Source organism: Atractosteus spatula, chromosome 3 (genome assembly GCF_055471065.1).
Source record: "Atractosteus spatula isolate fAtrSpa1 chromosome 3, fAtrSpa1.hap1, whole genome shotgun sequence".
Classification (NCBI taxonomy): Eukaryota; Metazoa; Chordata; class Actinopteri; order Semionotiformes; family Lepisosteidae; genus Atractosteus; species Atractosteus spatula.
Window position 1 is genome coordinate 10,520,569 of NC_142708.1, and position 22,196 is coordinate 10,542,764.

A 22,196-nucleotide genomic window follows, 5' to 3' on the forward strand; every position below is an offset into this window, starting at 1 on the left:
CAGGATTCTGTTTTGAGTTTTTTTTAAAAAGAAGACAAAAGCAGTTGTGCTGCGTTTTAGCCTTTTAAACAGAGAGTGGCGACCATTTCTTTGAATTAGCAAGTGTGTATTTGTCCTCTTTACAGAGGCAAACAGTGAAAATAAGCTTTAACTGGCATGGCTTTTCTGCATTCAAGGGAACCTGGGTTTGTATCATTCTACACAAAGCACAGAACGCATATTTTCTCTACTGTGGCTATGAAGAAAAGAGTATGCATGCATTCCTCCAGTAGTACTCAGTGATCACTACCTAATGATCTTCTATGAAATCCTATAAGAAAAATCTAGTTTAAAAGGAAAAGCTAAAAAATATACACAAACTAACTATAGGCAGAGCTGTTTATTAGTTTTTTATACTGACACAAGTGTGTGTGTATTTATAAAGCACTAACCAGTAGAATGTGGTTTTGGTGTTAGACTAGTTTGTGACATTTAAATAAGTCTTTTTCCAGCATTATGTTCTCTCCAGTGGAAAAAGAGGAAAAGATTACTAATGTATCCCCTGCAGCCTGTGGATAATGGTATTTACAGGCATTGGAATTTGCCTTGTTTGTGTTCTGCTGCTTGTGCAAGGTGCTTCATGGGAAAATATGGTCTCCCATGGTCTTCCGCAGTGCAGACACAGCACGGTCACACAAGTGTCACTCGTCGTTCAGCAGAATCACAGAACAACTGTCCATACTGGGCCTGGGAAGGTTTCCATAATCTCCTTAGTTTTTTCGACTGTGGTTGTGTTGTGGTTAATCTGTTGCCTTTCCTTGTTTTTATAGAGATCCTGTCGATTTTGAATAGGGAAAAAGCCTTTCTTAAAAAGTGAAAAAGGATTAATTTGTTCATTTGTTAAAGCTCCTGACGAATGTCATGTTAAAAAGCTGTGGGACATAACATTACAGTATGTGAGGTAATGCTACAGACATAGGCTTTACATTCTGAAGGCAGATGAATTAGAGTCTTGTTAGATAACACTGTAATGTATCTCTAACTATTCAGGGTTAAAGAGTTCTGTGATTTGGCTTCATTTTTGTAAGGCTTATCCATTTATTTACATTATCTGTGGTTTTGGCAAGTGCATTAGGTCTGTCACCAAGTTCAGCGGAGGAAACTAATCAGGGTTACATGGACCTCATAGCTGTTGACTGATTTCTTATTATAACTGCTGAGATGTAAGAATTGCTTTCGTGTGCTGTTTTTACATATTTTCCCTTTATATTCTGTCAAGGTCAGGAAACAGTGCACAAAAGAAAAGGACCTTTCCTTTTCTGGATATGTCCCTTTTTACGACAGTCATAAAACGTAAAAGTGTCTCATAAGAGTGAAGTGGCTGCTATAAGCAGGATATCTGTGCAAATACACGTGAGACTTAAAATCCTTACATCTTAAAGAAGGACAGAGTGTGATATATTTACATATGATTTAAAAAACTAGTGATAGTTACAGAAATGTATGAGAGGTACCTTGATATTAAATACATTTAATTTATTGTTCTTCTGCTTTTAAAAGTCTCACAATCCCTCCTTGAAACATTCAGATATAGTCATGTCATAAAGCCATTTTTTTGTTGCCTTCCTAGCTGGAAGATGCTGTTGAACATTTGCACCCTGCTCTGTGAAACTCCCTGTGCAAGGATATGAGAAATCCGTCCTGTTTCCCTATTTAAATGTCATCTTAAGATTCATGTCTCTTCAAGAGCCCTCAGATAGAATATTGGATCCGTGACATGCATGATTTTATAGTCTTTAGAAGCCTTCAGAACACCTGGCATGTGAAGTCATTTTGTTAGAGGAAGTTATTTTTGGAATTCTATAGTCACTTCAGTGAAAAAAGTGCTGTCTTATTTATATTTATATATGTGACAGTCACTAATGTGCACCTTTTCCCATTATGCTTTAAAAAAACACATTTGTCTATAAATGCATGGAAGCCATAATTGGAATTTATATTGCACAAGAGCAGTATTAGGATAGCATGTTCACCTGACAAGGTGATCAGGATTCAGTGGCTACCACCAGTGGAACTATTAGCTGTCCATTTCACAAAGCTCTTGTTTGTGGTGTGATATGTCAAACAGCTGACCTGACAGCACATGTTTTCAGAACACAGTCCTGTTTCCTGTGTTCCAGTGGATTAATTCCCAACACAATTATCTTTCACATTAAAGACACTCAAACTCTGTTGTCCAAATTGGCTCTGAAACTTTATTTGAGTCCTGCTTTCTGCCTGCTGTAGCTATCAAAGTGTTTTTTTTCTTTTTCTTTCACAATTGGGATGTAACATGTCTGTTGTTCAGCAGGATGTAAATGATACGTGTGTCATGGGAGATGTTAACCAGCTTATGTAAAGATGAGGTTCAGAAACTGCTGTCTTAATTCGTTAAAGTATATTTTACTTTGCAGACTCTTGTTGCTGCCGACCTCGATAAACTCCAAAAAATTAAATATCTCCCTAAAAAAAAAACGAGGATTGTAATGTATGAATGCGGTGACCAGGGGGTTTTGTGTTTTTTGTTAAAACAGGAGAAAAAATGTTTCCCGCAAAAACTCAATTAGCACACAGAAACACTGTGTGTAAAACTCAGCTCTAGTATTTATTGTGGAAATGTGTACAGTAACGGCTTCATGACAGGTTTTCATCAACACACAGTGTGCAGTGGCGTCTTTTGCTTGTATGAGCTCATGATGTTTTGCTCACCGTTATCATTTCTTGTGTGTTTCTCAGGTGTACGCCCCATCTGCAAGCACTGCCGATTATAACCGGGACTCACCAGGGTATCCCTCCTCCAAGCCACCCAGCAGCAGCTTCCCCGGCACTTTCTTCATGCCAGGTACAACAGCTGTGGTGTCAGGAGTCTCCTGAAGCACAATGTTCACGCTGAGCCCTGCCTTCCGAGGCCTGTACTGAAGAGAGGCACAGAAATACCAGTCTGTGTCTTTCTGTGGGACAGTGAAAAATCAAATCAATCTCACAGCGGGTGGCTAATTTACAGTGTCAAAGACTCACCCAGAGACAAATCAGTAGGATCAAGGTTATTGTGTTTATTTTCTCAGTTCTCTCTGTAATTTGGTGGTCAAAAAGAAAAGTTGTTGTTTTTTTTTTAACGGCTGGTCCTCTTTTTCTTTTCCCGCCATGCAAATGGCTACCTAGAGAGTTTTACCGTCTCTGTGTTTTAATAATTCTTGGCCTGACTTTGTCTTTAGAACAGAATCCCATTTACCACTCACCATTGTGTCTCCTTGAGGGAGGGCTAAGTACATGTGAAATATTTCAGTCGTGGAAAGGAGATTGCACAGTCTTAGAAAAATCAGGAATCTGCAAACATCTCACACACAAATATCCTGTTGTTAGTTCCAGATGCATACATTTCTTTGGGGAATTTTATTTTACTGTCTGTTAACTGTATCAACATTATCTAGAAGACAGTTTACATATTTTTACTTTTCTTTATATCTTTAAATTCTAAATGCTAGCCAAGGATGAGATTTAATTCCTTTAATGTACTTCAAACTGTCATTTTACAGTTTCAAAGAAATATAAATATATATAGTTCTATCAGTATATATACAGTTACATAGACAAGGAAACATAGGAACTGCATCTCAAACAAAAGCATTAAGCATTAAGCATTTTTCTAAATGTGTTGTGTGATGTTTTGTAATTATGTAAAACCTGTCATCAACTACTTTGAATATGATATATTTTGAATCAGATGAGTGTGGCATTTTAGGGCTTAAACTACTGTTTCATCCAAAACAGTATTTACAAAAATGATCAAAGTCAAAATATTAAAAAATAGATGTCCTTGCAGATAAAATCTTAGAAATGTTAGAAAGTATGATTCATTCACTGGAACCTTTTAAGAAGGGTTCCAGAAAATGAAAATCAATCAAATTTATATAAAGATTAAATAAATATAATTATATGCAACTCTTAACCTTAGTGAAAGACATGGGTTTCTGCATGCATCTGTTCAAAGCATTTGTTAAGAACTTAATTATTAACTCAATAACATGCAGGTTTCTTTGCCAAATCCAAACAGGGATGAGTTTTGTGTAGTATGTTACTGTGGCTCTGACCATGCAGTGTTGTTACTTCTTACAGGGTGATCTCATTGTGCACACCTCTGTGGGAAAATGGACAGTATAAATTAATCTAATAGACATAGCTTTCGGGAAGAGGAAAAAATATTCTCTGATGAAGTTACATTGTTAATTGACATCCTCCTTTGCATGTACATTATCATTTTAACAGTTTAAAAAGGCACATAACGAAATGAAGTCAGGATTATATCCACGCCATGAAGAGTCTTGGAGACCAAACAGGCTGGTGTTAATTGAGCAAGCTGCTTCTGAGCACACACTGAGCTGCATCGTAACATGATGAGACAAGGGAGACTGTTTCTGCTGAAGCCTCTATCTTCTTGGCATGAACTGGCCTTGAATTTGGAACAATGTGGGACTGTAGGCAATCTCTGATTGTTTTTGGATCAAATAACAAGATATTAATAAAGACTTCCATCCATGTATTTTTCGTTTTCAAGAGTAAGTGATCAGCTTACTCTTAAACAGGAGAATATTTAAGGGGTCTTTTAAATATTCATGCAGCAGTTGGCCTGAGAACTCTGCGTAGTTAAGATATTTGTTGCGATTTCTTTGATTGAAGCATTTGCTGTGATATTGACCTGGCACTCAACTTTACAGATAGCCACTACTAAGGATAATGGGAAAAAGTTTCCAAAGGTGCCACAGTCAGAATGTATCTCAGAGGTGGAGTGGTGTGTGTAGTATTTGAATGTTGTTCTTCCGATCTATGATCAGATGGTCACCACAGTACTGATCCATGGAGTTCCTCCAGTGGAATGAACCAGCCTGGCTACAGTGGAATGCTGGGAAACTCATCACATGGCCCTCAGACCAGCGGCTACTGTGGTCTGCATCCACACGACAGACTTGTAAGTTATACACCTTTCATCTGCAGTGCATAGTTCTAAATATGTTATCTGAGCATTTAAAACTTATCTGGACTATCTCCCCATACTACAAGAACAACAGTAATTAAACACATTTTTATTCAGGTGATTTGAAGACCCAGTAGTGTTATCAGGTTTGAATTTTTGTTTTATGTAAAATATGGTAGTGTGTGGGTTTTTTTAACAACAAGTTGTAAGTTTAACAAGAAAGGTTTTAAGGCTTTGCAAACATAAAGGCTTTCTTTAATAATTACTGTTCTCTAGTGTGTAGTACTTATGAAATTAGACATCCTGTAAATGCATTTTACCACTAATTTCGGTATTCTTTTCTTGAGGCAAATTATGTGTGCCAAAAGCAAAGTAGTAATAACATATAAATAATAAAATACACTTTTATGAACAGCTCATAGAATCTCAAAATGCTATACCACACCACACACAAAATACAGAACTGAAACAAAAAGAAACTTACAAAAAATAACAGGTATCATTCGATAATGTAGATAGTTAAGTTAAGTCATTATTAACACACACTAGCATGTGCACTTTAAAAACGTAAAAGAATAGTTTCTAGTGTCTCATTCAAGTCCTGTCACATGTCATGTTATTAAAAACCTGTAACCAAGGTTCCCAAGTCCTCAAGCAGTGCAATACACTTTGCAGGGCAGCATCATAGATATGGGCTTGGCCAGGTGTCTTTTGGCAAAATAGCATTGTCTGCAGCTTTCCTGGTGCATGGAGGATGGCAGTGATGTTAGGGAGCATTGCTCCTCTAGTCAGTGATGACTTTTCTGTCAGGCTTTATGCAGCTTTCATCATGTTGGCCCAGTGGAAAGGTGTGAAAACTGCACACCAATAGAGTGTCACTTTCATCTAACATGGCCTGGCCTGAAATGAGCAAAATCAATGAAGACTTATGCGCAGTGCGAATCTCCAGCACACATTTTGTTGTAGGTAGCTTGTGTTTTAAGATGCTTTTTTTTTCTCCACAGAGTTACCCGTCACACTCCTCAGCAGACATCAATTCCAGTCTTCCTCCAATGTCTAGTTTTCATCGCAGCGGAGGAAATCATTACAGCGCCACCTCCTGTACGCCGCCCACAAATGGAACAGACACCATTATGGGTGAGTTGGCCTTATTGAAAGCACCCTTGGTTGCTCTGTAGTGTCAATATGCAGACTGTTCACTCTTTGAATTAGTCACTAATTCCAATATCTAAGCTTTTAAAACCTATTTCACATTGGCAGATTTTCAGTCGTTGGTCCACATCAGAGAGTTACATCTTCCTTTGAGACAGACAGGCACATACACGCATCAGAGACATCTTTAAAATTTTCGATCTTTTTTCCCTTGTTTTGTTCAGCAAAGGCTTTTTTTAACAATATTGTGTTTCCTCTCTGTTTTGTTGTATTGTTATTATGTTTTGTATGTATTGTAACTCAAATAAAAAATTAATTACGCTGTTCAATCCCTTAGTTTGAATAAAGAGAGACAAAACAAACTGGGAAAAAAAGTTATCAGATGTGTAATGTAATTAAGAGAAAATTGAAATAGCTTCCAATTAAAGATGAATCCAAACTTCGATATGATAAGCAGAAATTACAATGCCATTTTGACTGAGCTGAGGCAAATGTAATGTCAATCTTTTTGCCACAATAGATTTGTTTATGTATATTTCTTTGAACGCCACATTAATGTAATAAACTAATCCAAAGCAGATTTCATGCATTGTTTTTAAAGCAAATTTCTTGTTTCCCTTTTTGTTCTTTTTGCATGCACTCGCTAACATAAACAAGAAATACCAGGATATAAAAAATAAAAAAATAAATAGGAAACATGAAGTTTGATGCATATGTTTTGGGTTTCACATTTGATCATTTATTTTTCTATTACAAAACACTGCAAGAATGAACAGCGAAACATTAACACATGCCACGTCTCCTCTTCACTTCCAAAAGGGTCAGAAAGTGCTCATGTGTTTGTATGTACTGTACATTTTAATCTTTTCTGACATTTAGCAAGACCCTGACACACAGTCAAGTTTTGATAGGATATAATAAAATTGTTCGCCATGGAAACCTCACTTTGATGTCTTAAGATTACAGTATCCAAATAAAAGTTTCATAATAAAGGCCATTACAGGCCAGTGTGTCCAACACAAATGATGAGATTGATACGTTTTGGAAACTCTTCACCGCAAATCTGAAATATTTTTATTCTAAAATAACAAAAATAGAGTAATGCCAACTCGCATTATCATTCATTTTTGATCAAAAGTGAAGTATGACCAATTGCCCTTTGAAGGCTAATCTCCTGTACAGTTAATCTTTCATTTATTGAAAATGATTGGGTTTAACATATGCTTGAAATTTTACAGCGATACACATTGGGAGCATACAATAATTCTGGTGCTCTTTTCCCTCTAATGATGTGTGGCTATGACGTGCGATAGCCTTGTGGCTTACCTCTGGCATATGCAATTTTCATAGAAGTTTTTTTTTTTTCCAAAGCAGCCTATATAAACTATTAAATATGTTTGTTGACGAGTTTGGAAAAATGACTTAGACTTATCCTGTAACTGGAATGTGTGAACTTGGAATCAGTAGAGGTAAGCACAAGTTTTGTGTGGCATTTTGGCTGAAATAATGTAGTTGGAAAAGTAGTACTTGGAAGTCGTATTGTACAGGATTTCTTAGCCTTATCAAGGTATATGGACTCTTTTGTCCATCTACCGCAGTTGGCAGTTTGCTTAAAGTTCTCTTACATGTCCAAAGTAAATACAGTAAAACACTAATAGGAATGTTTTTCATTTGAATTTTAATTTATCGTAACTGCTGAATGCATTATGAAACAACCCACAGGTGGGACTCAATTAGAATTCGTCTGAAACTGGTCTTCTAGTTTTTATTTGGAAATCATTAACTTGCAGTAGTTTAAAAGGTAAAGAACCCTTCTCTCAGTTTGTCATAATTCGCCCAAAGTCAAAACAAAAGCTTGAAAGACCTACGTTGCACACACCGTATGAAGCTGGTGAAACAGTTGCCATATGTGAATGTCATGATTTGTGGGATCGTATTTATTTCTGCATTCAGAAGTTTGACAGTATGCACTCCAATCTAAAGTTAGGATCTCAAAAGCTATTTGTTCTATCTGTACAACTACAAGATGTTTCTAATTAAGGGAAAGCCAGAAGCAGCAAAAATCTGGCATTTGCCCATTCCAAAGGCGGATTCTAGTGTTTCATTATTGAAATGCAGAATTACTAATAATTCTTCTAAACCTCCGATACTGTACCTGACCTTTCTTTAAATGTGATGTTTTTCTGCAGTGTACAGCAAAGCTGACATGCAGATCTGTGTGAAATAGTGTGTACTCTCTTGAGTGTTTAAACAAGCAGCCCAGGACTTTTTCATCAAGGAATGGGAGAATGTATTATGCGTCTGCTTCCCAGTACCTTATTAAGATATCGGATATCACAGTCTGGTTAAGTAGACCACAATTGCACTGGGAGCATTCACAAATTACAGTTAATTACAGAGTTACAACTCTGGCTAAAGCCTTTCTGTCACCCTAGCAGAGTTAATAGTTAAGTTGTGCATTTCCCTAGGTTGTAGGTGCTCGTCCAGTAAAGTCAGTCATGGGCCAGCACTACTCTGAGTCTGAGCTGTGTTGTTAGCCCACTGTGACTGGGACTTTCCAAATGACAGTGGAGAGGTTGCTGCATCTTCGCTAGGGTTAGGAGTCCCCAGCAGTGTGTTTTCTTGGGTTTGCCATATAACAGAGACTACTGTGACTTTCCAGGCACCTTGCAGCAGTAAGAACTGAACCTGCGTTTCATTCAGTGTTTACTGCTCAAGAAAAGACTTTGTGTGCAAGGGAATGGCTTGACTCGGCTTGGACTTTGTCGAACCCGTGACAGAGCAAGACAAGCTGAAAAGAGGCAAATTTGGAGATGTATAAACATGGAAATAATTGACAATTCTAGATTAAAACAAGACGATAAAAGCTTTAGGCCTTAAGGTTTTAGACCTTTTTGTCCATCAGTGACTTACTTTGATAGAAAGCAAGCATTTTGCAGGTCTAGTGAGGAAGGATATCTACACTAAAAATCTACAACTCCCTTTGTTTGTTGCACCACCTGTATTGTTTCTTCTACACAAACTATATAATTTGTATATCTCATTATAAGCTGCATTAAACTTAAATTTACATTTTGGAGATATCCCTTGCTCTCAAGTTACATAGTAATTACTCCACTACTAAGTTCCAGCGCTTATCAGTCCCTGAACGTTATATTTATGTTCTGATATATTGTACACGTGTGATTTTTTGCAGCTTCTTGGTTTTATGATATGTTCCCTATTTTACCCAGTTATTGTATTGATTATATATAGCAGGAAGTTGCCTTGTTTTACTTGCCACGAAGTTAAGAAGTAAAAGTAAAAGAATAAAAGGACGAATGCATGAATTGCAATCCCCGTACCTCTTTAGGCTGAGAAATTCTCTCTCCTGTGTAATGTCTGGGAGCTCTGTAATCTCACCAAGATTCTTTGTCAATGGTTTGTGTCTTTGGCCGCCATCTGTGGGGTTAGAAAGAAGAAAGAAAGCTGGAGCAGTGAAACGCTGATTGCCGAAGTTCACACTTGTGGGAGCCTGTGACTAATTACCATCAGCGCGTACAATGTGACGGCTAGAAACAAATTGGACATTCAAGGGTGGGGGGTGGTTAGATGACCACAGGGTTATTTCGCATTTAGGAGCTGAAGAAATGAAAAGTGTCTTTGTTAAACAAACGCTTCCTTTATGTCTTTGGTTCAGCTAACAGGGCAGCAAGCGGAGCCGCGGGCAGCTCACAAACTGGCGATGCGCTGGGAAAGGCTCTGGCGTCTGTAAGTAGTGCGACATTAAAGAGCGCCCACCGTGTCAAACCCCACTAAGCAAGTCTGCCATTCCATTCTGCAACATGTGATAGTCAGCCTGATTCAGATTGTATCACTTCAGTCAAATGTGGAGACCTTTGAGAGCATCAGTTACATATTACAGTAACATATTCCAGTAAAATGAAGGTTATACTGTAGCAAACATTTGGACACTTTTGTTTGTTGCGTGGGTGGGTGCATTTTTTCTCTATTGCCAGTTTTATACACAATTTGTGATGTGCCATTTTTGTCTGTTTGATTTTATATGAATATTCAGTTACTGGCTGTCTGTGGCAAATATACAGTTGTTTTTCCCCTAATAGTGTAATTAAGGTCCTGTAAGCTTTCCTTATGGTGCAGTAACTTAATAGGGATCAGGACATCATCAGAACTTTTTAGACCTTCAGTTTTATCCTTTGTATTATATTCACCATAGTTTTTGAAGCATAATTTAATATCTGTAAATTAAGATGAAATTTCATAAAATGGGATGAACTAAAACAACGTTTTCAAATGTGTGTGTTTATTACTCAGGAGATCTTTTTCTTAAGCATTTCAATCAAACTCCTATTATATAAATCAGCTTTGAGCTAATGTTAAATTCCTCACAAAAAAAGAGAGCACAGAGCTAAACATTAATATGCTGTAGTACATTAGTTCTGAATTTTAATTTGATTTTACTAAAAGCTCATGTAGGTATCTTTTTGTTGTCGGTGTAAGCTTTTTATAAATTTGAAAGGAAATGCTTTCTGAGCATTTTAAGACCTTTGTATTTGTTCATTTCTCACTTCAGATCTACTCTCCAGATCATACCAACAACAGTTTCTCATCAAATCCTTCCACCCCTGTGGGATCGCCCCCCTCACTCACAGGTAAGGGATTTTGGGAGAGAGGCTAACCAGCTTCATATCAGTAATACTTCAGTCTGTTTTTTGGTATTAAACGACTATTTTACTTAATAGTTCAAGAATGTAGCTGTTTCAGCATGCGTATGCAGCAAAGGAACAAGTGAAGGCTCCACAACGGAAACGTTGTGTTTCTTTTCTTCTCTTTTCAGCATGGAATAAACCTTTACTTGTTACTTATTTTACTTAATGTCATATTTTCATTATATTTGAAAGGATACCTTTAAGCTAAAATGTAAGTTGTAAGTACAAAAATCTACAATTCCATGAAGAAAAAAGTTCTGTTTAGGAACGGCTGTGATCAACACTATCCTAAATGTGCATAACATTTGCAGAGCACAGTTACTTATTTGTTCCTGGTAATAAAAAGCAGTGTATGCTATTGTATGGGTAACCGTCAAGTCTGACTTTTTATTAAATTCCTCTGAATCTCACACAACCTGACCTTCTTAACCACTGAGCCTCTACCTACACTGTATCTATCAACTAATTTATATAGTATGTATAAAATGACTTTTCAGGGATTTTTAAGGGATGAGAGTTTTTTGGGGGGCAGCTTTTATTAGGCTGCATTTAGCTTCTTTTGTTAGTAGATGCAGTTGGGTCAGGAGTTTAAAAAGGTCCTAGTTTGTGATTGTAGATTGACATTGATAAAATGTAAATATCTACCTGGTATTGCTGCTTAAAGACTTTTCACTAATATAACACTTCTTTGCAGTCCAAATATACAGCAAGATATCTGCTCATTAGAAGACATTATAAATACCTTAGAGAGTCTCAGATGAACACACAAACTTGCAGGTATACCCACTGCAACATTAAACCACTGACGGCCAACACCAGTGATTCCTGCAATTTGTGTGACTTTTAGTGGAAATCTGATTGGATTTTCTGCAGCAGCGAATTCCCAGCAGTGAATATTCATTGCTCCCAAGTGTGCTGCTAACCACATGAAAGGAATTAAATGTTATTTTCTAAAACACACGTCTAATAACTTAATAACTGTTAGTCATGTTTTAGGTCTTAAATTACATTGCACTGGATCTTAATTTTTTTCTAATTATTGCCAAGCAATATTAAGTAATACAGATTTTCTTTGCTTCTTAAAATAAAAAATGAGTTCACTGTAATCACCTTGTTACAAATTCTGAACTAATTGTCCCAGTTACATGGTGTTTTACATTTTTATATGTATTGACTGATAGTATTAATTACAAATGCACTTTACCAAATAATTTAAAACCAATGTACTGGATGTGCTGTAGTATTATGAAGTATTATTAAACGTGCTGAGGATATGCCTGGAATAATTTGTATTAATCATTACATTAAAGTTATTAGACTTTACAAATGAAAATGAGGCTTATTAAAGCAGACAATTTAAAATTGATATTGAAAGTTAAATTTACAGGGCAGTCAGTTGAATTTTTTTAATGAGAAATAATTTAGTTGCTGATAACACTTTGACTTTATTTGCACATGAATGTGAAGGTAATTATTTGCTCATTAGCATATGGAAATGAGCCTTAATAATAAAAACTGGTTACCAAAATTGTGAACAAGTTAGTACACATAAAAGAGGACAATAAAAATGACTTAATTAGATCTAATATGCATAATCAAGGAATCCTGTGCCCTTCAAACAGACAGGTCATGGAAGGAAGAAGCAAATAATGAGTGAACATGGTTTTATTACTCAGATCCTTTAATTGCTGCTGTAGGTCTGCCTGAACTACAGACCAATAAAGGGCTGAAACTTAACAGTGGGGTTCTGCCTTTTTAAGATTGCAGCGTATGGATCAAATAACCAAGGAGATTACCATAACGCAAGGTCAACCCACAAAAAAGCATTACTCTTTACCTGCCCGATTTCAGCGATTTTCACCTCTCCAGCCATCTTTTCAATTTAACAAAGAAGAAGAAAATGGCTCCTTCAGTAATTAACAACTGTGCTCCAGCTGTGACTGTGGAGTAGCTTAGAAGTACCAAAAAAGTGCATGAAAGCAGCACAGAATGAAAAGGTTTGAATCAACAACTGAATTAGTTTTTAATGGCTTTCGCCCATGGGAAGGAGCCAAGTAGGAATGTTGTAATGCTGCTGATGCACTTCGATGCTCACACAGCCAGGTACTTGATCAAATAATAATCAAAATAAAACAATAGAGCACATAGCAAAAGACCACCCTACGGGACAGGGTGCTTTCCAGATAGACTGTATTATTGTTGTTCATCATGTTCTCATCAGATTATTGCACTTTATTCCTTTAGTATATCATTTGCTTTAGCAGAGTATAGAGTGGAGTGGAGTGGTTCACCTGTTTAAATTCAGAATTAAAATATAATTTGTTTGTATGGGCTTGTATTAATAGTGTCCTCGCAGGGAAGAAAATGCGATTTAGTATAACATGAAAGGCTCAAGCATCCCAGAAGAAATGTCTCTATTTATCTTCTACCATCAAAAAGGAAGCAGAGACGTACATATAACTCTAGTGACGGGGGAAGAAATAATTGCCAATAAAATTCTTTGAATTTTTTACTATCTTCCAATGCTTTCAATTATTTTTTTTTCTTTTTTTGTGTGTATAAATCCCATTCCCAGAAGCAAATAGACACCATAACCTATGTCTGAGGAGGCCTTTATAGAGCTGTCAGGAAACATTATTGGCTGAAGCTGAGTGCTGTGAAAAGCCATTACCCCTGAGTGCTTCCCAGAAGTAGCAGAAACCCTGAAATTACTCTCAAAGGGTGAAAGGAGGGAAGACTCCAAAAATTGCCAACTTCTAGCTTGATACCATCAGAAACTAAGCAAGGCTGAGGCTGGGACCCGAACTTCCAAACCAATACCCCAGTATGGTGATGAGAAAGAGAGAAACTGTGCTGTACTATGTGCCATCATTTGAGTGAGACCTTAATCCAACTTCCTGATTACTGGCACTGTGCGTAAGAGCAGATGAGTTAACACCCTGACATCCTGGTTCCAATGTGAGCTTGCACACTCTGGCCTATGTAAAGATCCCCCTTAATTGGATTCATTCTTCAATTTCTTACTTTTTCTCTTGATCTAATGTATAGTGGGGCAGGTGTCACATAATGGCTGCCACATGTCAGCCAGGTGGATGTTACGCTTCAATGGTGGATGAATATTGGGTCTCTTCTTATATGTGAAAGAGTGTTTATGTGTATCCTTTGAGTTGCAAAGCAGTGTATAAATGGTATAAAAAGGTAAAAATACATATAAATCTCTGTAACTGATGGTAAAGGTTAAGATGATTTCTATACGTATCTTATTGTAGTCTTTTTTGTCCCATCTTATACATATATCCTGTATTAGCGTTACATGATTGCTTCCAAGAACTCCGGATCGGGTGCCATTCACAATAGCAGATAAAAGTCTATTTACAATAAAATACACTATATACTTAATATAATAATGTCTGAGTTTGCACTCATGGCTCTGGGCTTCAGGATTAACCATTTAAGCTCAGAGGTATTAAACACTGATGAAAAGTCAGCAATAATCAAGTAAAAGAATATGACTGTTATGAATGTGTATAAACATATACAGTAAAATGGTTAATGTAACATCCTACATGCCTCTCCTGCCGTATAAAAATCTGTAGCAGATACAGTAAGTTCCCTTCCTCTTTACCAACCACTGTGTTCAAAACATGTCATAGAAATAGATGTGAAAGCCGCAGGTTGATAATCATTTTCTGCTGGTCAATTGTGCTGTTTAGCTACAAGAATTTTTCCTCAATAATAGTATCTTACAAATGTGTATCAATAGACATTTAAATTAATTTAATTTTTGAAATATTCTACACAGTTGCTGTCCACACTCTTTCAGCACAATACCAGGTATTGGTCCTACTTGCCTTATGTATATTAATTGTATTAAACTACTGTAACACATCAGACATTAATATTCTCAACTTCTCACACTGTGGAATTGAATGACATACTCCAGTACTTCTGGGAAGTCAACATTGTCAAACGAGCATTAAAGGAATTAAAATTGTTTGCAGAATACAGGTTATCAGATACACTTATTCCCTTCTTTTTTTTTCCAAATTAAAGTCTTTGCTCCATTACAGGCTTTACATCAGTCGTTTTTCTCTTTAAAGTAACGGATGTAATTTTCTTATTGGTTTTGTTTCTGGTACAATTGTATCAGTACAAAAATCGAAGTAGTCTGTAATGACTTCACTTGCTCAGTTTCTCCAAATCCCCAGATGTTTGATCAGTGATGTCCCAGACTGTACATTCAAAATACAGCCTTAGCTGTTCCAGATATTCCTCTGTCCATGTTTTGACTAATTTCACAGTAGGGTTTCTTGGTCTTAAATTATATCAATAAGCTGGTAACTGATGAATTGAGTTATGATCCAATGTTCCATATGGAGGTATACAAATGACTGTTTAATTTTTATAACGATATTGAATAAACATTTATAACATTTCCAATAATTCCATACTTTTTGTGGGACAATCCACATACTGATAATAATCTATCAAAATATTCTTATGATAAAAATTGCTCTAATCACAAAGTTTAATATACAAAGTGTTCACTTTTGCCCAAATGGCTATAAATTGTATTACACATTTGTTTGTCATCTGGGAGAAAATGTCCATACTCTCTTGAAAAGTCTTACAACTTTAAGGAAATACCAAGTAGTTGACTTTTGACTTTTTTCACATTTTCTCTTTGTCCTTGTCCAGTCTTATTGGTAATCCCAAAAATCTCTTTTACTTCGTCTTGCATCAGCAATCACCTCATTTAACCAAAACAAAGACCACAGATTTCCTCAGTTTCTTCTTCTCATAACTGTTTCTGTGGTAAATGCACACTTGCTGGTAGTAAACGTCGGTACTGGAGATCCGATCTTTCAAGCTCAGACTTGATACCTGAGACTTCTCTGCAAACCCAACTTTTTAGCCATGAATTGTTCCCACTAGCATTTCAAATGTATCCAAATATAAATCACAAATGTTTGTGGATTCACTCTTTTTTCATCTTGCCCTTCTCTATACTTCGGTCTTTCTTAGCGGCAGGCACAGCTGTGTGGTCCAGGAATGGAGGACAAGGGCCATCGTCGCCAAACTATGAAGCTCCACTGCACTCTTTGGTAAGCATGAACTCACAACTCCAAGTTGCCTTGTCCAGCTTATCTATCAACTCACCAAATGAAAAATAGATTTTTTCAAGGTTTGTTATGTTTTCCCATCAACCTGGCTAGATTTTTAAATTTTGGTTGTATAGTCTTTATCCTGGTCCATTTAACTTTTTCTGTGTTAATTCTATGTAGTGAATTCCAAATGTCACCCACAGCCATGTTTGCAGTGTCAATTCAGCTAGCAGTCTGTAAAACCTTATTGTTTTCTTCAACTGAAAATATCAACTTAAACTAGCTACCTAAATGTACTGGTATTTCATATGGAACAACATGGAAATATGTACAATAGGAATCTCAGGTATAAAGATAATTGGCCATTTTTATTACTTTGAAATTATCTAATAATTCAGATTTATATTTCTAGCAAACTTTTCTTGCAATGAGTGAGGATTCTGGACAAACAGACCGAATACTTCCGGTTTTGCACCTACACAGAATAAATTGTGTGGTATTTGTTTCTGAGCAGATGAAATAGCTCTTAGGTGTTAGAATGCGCAAGCTCTGATAGATGAAGTGGATGAAAAACATCTTGTGGCTCTGGGTTTTGAAATGCTGTGTCATGGGTCTGTTGGAGAAGACTGGAGGTCCTGTTTTGCTGGTGAATGAGCATGACCAGTGTGGTTTCTGTTTCAGCAAAGCCGCATTGAAGACCGTTTGGAGAGGCTGGACGATGCGATTCACGTGCTACGCAGTCATGCCGTAGGGCCTTCCACAGGCATGCCCAGTGGGCACAACGAGATGCACAGCTTAATAGGACCATCACACAACGGTGCAATGGGAGGTCTCAGCTCTGGATATGGCACAGGGCTTCTCTCAGCCAACAGGCATTCAATAATGGTAAGACGCTCAGTGTGAGAAAGTCCTTGTTGTTGGAGAATGCAAAAGTGATGGGGTTACACATTCTCAGATACACAGATGTTGATTTGTTCAAGCCAAGAAAAAGTAAATCATGACAAAGTTTCAGTCTTGTAACCTGTTGAATTTATTGTACCTAATCACAGCCTTCAGCAGGAGTTACCTAACATTAGTGTATTGTAAATATCACCCACTAGTAGGTTTTCTTATTTTATCACACTTCACTGTGCACTAATATACAGCCATGTTGCTGACTACTTTTACAAGTGAGATTTGTTTCCAGTTATTTAGTATATTTTAGCAAGATCTGTAAATATGGTTTGTTCTTAAGTGACATGTCGTACCTTTAGCAATCCCTCAAGTATCACAATATATAGGACTTTAAGACTTGCTGAAAATGTTTCCTGTAATCCTTCTGCTATAAAGAAAATATATTAACTGTTTTTATTTAATATATTGGATGATTGTAGGTAAGGAACATCTGATCATAAGAAAGATAAATATATTTAATTTCATTATTTTAAATCAAACCATAAGACAGCATCAAATGTAACGCCTTAAGGCAAAATAGAGAAATCTGAAAATTATATCTGTGTAATATATGATTTCTGTATGAAATCAGGATTTGTGTCTTGCCTAAGCATCACAATAATACGTTTTAAAGTTGTTCTGCTTGGGTTTAACCTGTTGGATGAATGTTTAGGATAAAGGGCACATGAATGCAGATATACAAGTAGTGGACAAAAAATGTGGAAACACTTGGGTAAATAAGGGGCTCAAAATACAGGAGATGGACAAAATAATGGATAAACCTAACAAAAAACGCTCATATTGTGAAGTAAATCCCAATTATATAGTATTATATTTCTGTTTAATATTAATTTTTAATATTAATAATTAATTATTAATCAATAATAGTAATTAATTTAGCTATAAAAGGTGTCTTGAAATCAACACTTTAATATGTGAGTTTCTAAAGCAACATAAGAGATCTAACAGATTTTGAAAGAGGTCAGATAGTTGGTGCATGAATTGCAGGTGCATTAGTCACAGAAATAGCAAAATTATTTAATGTGTCAAAGGGAGACAGTACTGAAAATCATTATGGCATACACCAAACATGAAAAAATCATCAGAAAAGAGAAACAGAGGTTGCAAGTCGAAGCTCACCACCAGGGACAGACGTACACAGAACAGAATACTGTAGTTGCTGAAAACCACAAAACAACGGCCTCAAGATTAACCATAGAACAGAATCTACACTTCCATGACCCAATATCAACAAAAACTGTACATCATGGGCTTCACAAAGCTGATATTTATGGTAGGTCTGTCATCCGGAAACCCGCCAATGAGCAGCAACACATGACCTGGTGTAAAGAGATACAAAACCTGGACGTCTGAGCAGTGGAAGAAAGTCATTGGTCTGATGAGTCGTCTTTTACTCATTGTTCTACAACTGGATGCAGAAAGCCAAAAGAAGTCTTCAACCCACACTGCAGGTTCCCATCTCATAGGGATGATAAGGTCCAATTATGACTGTATTGTAGAATTATGGCCTAGGAATACAAAGCCATTTTAGGCAACCAGGTGCGCCCTATGGTGCAAACATTGTTTCCTCAAGATGTTACCATTTTCCAAGACGATAACGCACCCATACACATGGCTTAATGGATGCAAGCGTGGTTTAATGAACACAAGGATGAAGTCACAGACCTTCCATGGCCTTCCCAGTCGCCAGATCTAAACAGCATTGAACCTTTATGGGACATTTTGGAATGTAGAGTGTGGAGTAGATTTTCACCTTCAACTAATGTTAGCATGGTTGCAAGAGGAAACTACAAGAGGGGTGATTGTTGAGGTGCATTTTCTAGGGCCTTCAGTGACCAAGACAGCGCAACTTGCTGATGTTTCATAAGCAGCAGTATCTAGGGTGAAGTCTGTGTGGACCTTTGAGGGGATCACATCAGCAAAGGATCAGGATCAGGGCAGAAGAATCGTAATATCTGTGCATTAAATTGAAGTGGAAAGCGAAACAGGCAGACAGCTGTAAATCAGTTGACTGCAAATTTCAACCTTGGGCACAAGCAGATAGTTTGATCACAAACAGTCCACTGAGAACTCCAATGAGTGGGATACTGCGGATCGCAGTGTGCAAGCTGCTCACTACACCTGGCAGGGCACTCTTGCAAATTCAGTGTTGCTAAGAGCTCTGGCAGTGGACTACTGAGCAGTGGAGAAATTTGATCTGTTCTCAACAAATGGACTAGTGAACGTGTGGTACCATCCTAAGAACTCTTCAGTCCTGAGTTCTGTATTCCAACAGTGAGAGTTGTGGTGATTCTGTAAAGTTGTGAGTATATATTCCTGGGATGATTTGGTGCAATCCTTCCATTAGAAGGTAAGGTTAATTTACTTCGCTATTTAATGGTACTGAGTGATCAACTTCACCCCATATTGCAGGATAACTGTTCTCCCATCCACAGAGAATGTGTTGGATGAGTGTGATAGTGATGTTATCCATATCTCATAGCCTTCTCAGTCACCAGATCTGAACCCAATCGAGACTATTTATGGGATAATTGGAATGGCACCAGAGACAGTTTGTTAACACTTCCATCAAGTTAATGGGCTTTCTTGTGAACGAGCGATGCTTCATCCCTCCTATAGAGTTCCAGGCACTAGAAGACTTTATATTGATATTTCCAGTGTTTTGTCCACTACCTGTATGTTTTGGAGAACTGTTATAGCTCAACAGTGTGAAGTAGTGGTAAGGGCTCCTAACTGGAAGGTTGTCCTGGTTGGAAGCAAGGTACTTCACTTAGACTGCTGTATAAGTAAAAAAAGATAAATGTGTCATTCATCTAAATCAATATTAATAACAATAATAATATACCACAAACACCTTGTAAATTAACCACCTCTTAATCCAAATGAGAAAAATAATTGTTTGGTAGGAAGTGCAAAATTATAAACTATAGTTATAAACTATGAACTATAGTTTATTTAGTAGGCATACAAATACCTTGTTCAAAACATGATGTAGATCAAGGCATTAGCAACACATTAATTTGAGGTTGTCTCCAATATAAACTTTCATGTACTTAACTTTTGAATAGCCTAAGGTTTTTACATTACAGTCCAAAGGTTTTTATAGAGGAGCTGCACAATCAGTTTTTGTTCTTTTAAATCACTGGGTATGTATTCATCTTTATAGTATAAGAACATGAGAACAGTTACAAATGAAACGAGGTAGCCCATCGGGCCAGTTTAGTAGTTAATTGATCTGAGGACCTTATCCAGCCTTTTCATGAAGGAAGCCGAAGCATCGGCTTGAATCATATGGCTGGGTAGCTTGTTCTATACTCAAGACAACCTTTTAGGTAAAAAAAAAATGCCACTTATTCTTGAAGTGCTCTGAGTTCACTTTGTCGGTGCCTTTGAGAATATCCTTAATATCCTCATTTAGAGTTTTTTGATGTATATTTTGATGTGCACTTTTCCGTATGTATGATTTTTTTGTTCTCTTTACAATTATTGATTAAAATTGTACTTTTTTTAGCATTAGTGAGTGCCAGTGTTGCTCAGGGAGCCCAGAGCCCATGGTGGATGGTATCTTCCTTCATTTGTGCATCATTTTCAAATTCCAGGGGGAAAGACAACAGATATCTCTATGAATTAGAGGTATTTATTGCTCCTGTATTTGCAACATGAACATGTCCAGTAAATGAGGATCAAAAAGAGCGCTCATTTCACCACACTCAACCAGCACTCATGAATTTGAGGACAAAAATATGTGGACAAAAATATTCAATGACAGGTGAAACTCAAGTGTCGAAAATAGGGTCAATTGGAATAAAAATTCAGGTCCAACAAAGAAATCAAAGTATTCTAAGCCACTGTTGTATTTTGCTGTTCGTTGCAGCCTTGCAGGAGCAGATGGACAAGGGAAAGTGAATTTTCTTGCCTATTTATTTTGGCCGTGCTTTTTTATATGGAGGAGTGGGCTAGTTTGGGGGATAATATGCATGTCTGAAAAGCAAACAATCTCAAAAGTATTTCTTAAGCTCTTTCCATTACCTGAATGCGTCCATGCACCCTGCTGTATTCTCTACACATTTTGTAAATGATTGCATTCTAATGTATTCAAGTGTTGTTGTTTTTTGTAAAAATAAGGAAAGCCGAATTGAGCAGGGGAAGATGCACATGTATTTTCTGAAAAACTTGGCCTCACATGCCAGCTCTCTGCAGATAGGAATTTTAATAGATTGCATGTGTTGATGCACAGTTTGTTCAACTGGAAAGATATCATAACAGTCTAGCCTCTCTAACATAATGTATTATCTCAAGACTTGCCGTTTCCATTTTAAATAAGGATCTGATTATGGTAGTCTTGTCTAATGGTTTGTATCGTGAACACTACTGAAATGCTTTGGTTTACTGAAAAAAACAGAAGAAACCTCTCAAACATGAGAAGAGTAGATGTTTTATTACAGTAGGCATTCATAAACATTTTGAACATTTTAAAATAACACAAGTGCCTTCGTCGGTGTGTATTTTTCTTAGAAGTTTTATTTTTCAGTGAGGAAAAATGTTTAAATGCTAATGACTTTGAACTTTCAGGTAGGCTGCCCTTTTGCACTAAACTACCCAGAAACACCTGTTGCTAGCTTCATGTCTTTCAAAGTTTGATTTTTTTCATTAGGTATAATGAAAATGCAATGTTGAACCTTACTGAACCAAGTCTCAAAATAAAAAAATCAGATGTTAAATCTTTAGCCATCATCATCCTGTAGTACTAACACATTGTTACGCAGTGAGTTTTTGAGAAATTCTCTATGTGTATGATGCTTAGCATTACGCACAAAGAAAGTTCAGCTCTGTAAATACTTGTTCACACAACACATTTCAAAATAGATGTTAAACATTTGTCAGCAACGTGGTGAGATCTTATGTTTTCAGACACACGGAAAACGTTATCTAAAGACTTGCTCTAAATCTGGAGATTTAAGTGAGAATGTTTTATGTAATTGGCCTGTTTCAAATTATAGTTGTGCACCACAAACCCGAGATGCTATCAGTTTGTAAGTGTCAATCCAGTTGACTGATGCATGATTTTCTTTATTATTGACTAATGTTCTGGGTCGCGATGAAGCATTTCAGATTTTGAAGCTATTCGAGGGACATCAGTGGTTCTTTGTTTGTAGGATTTATTATACTTTGACTCTTAGCATACTGTATATTCAGAATAGACTCCCAGGAACCTATGACTTGTGACCAAAGTAAAACTCTTCCTTCTTCTTTGTGTGAACCGCATATATACTCTATAATGAGCTG

The 22,196-nt window shown here is 36.8% G+C and overlaps 1 protein-coding gene across 7 annotated transcripts in view; it reads left to right on the top strand.

Moving 5' to 3' along the window:
* tcf4 (transcription factor 4) overlaps nucleotides 1-22,196 on the top strand; it is a 207,484-nt gene that overhangs the window by 159,947 nt on the left and 25,341 nt on the right. For all 7 annotated transcript variants that reach the window (XR_016090848.1, XR_016090849.1, XM_088911566.1 and 4 more), the window contains 7 exons: nucleotides 2,755-2,860; nucleotides 4,851-4,984; nucleotides 5,995-6,127; nucleotides 9,822-9,892; nucleotides 10,716-10,794; nucleotides 15,877-15,956; nucleotides 16,638-16,841. Coding sequence is in view for 5 of the 7 variants with exons in the window: in XM_088911566.1 (XP_088767692.1) it covers nucleotides 2,755-2,860; nucleotides 4,851-4,984; nucleotides 5,995-6,127; nucleotides 9,822-9,892; nucleotides 10,716-10,794; nucleotides 15,877-15,956; nucleotides 16,638-16,841 (807 nt within the window). In the remaining 2 variants the exon portion in view is untranslated. The remainder of the gene's footprint in view (nucleotides 1-2,754; nucleotides 2,861-4,850; nucleotides 4,985-5,994; nucleotides 6,128-9,821; nucleotides 9,893-10,715; nucleotides 10,795-15,876; nucleotides 15,957-16,637; nucleotides 16,842-22,196) is intronic.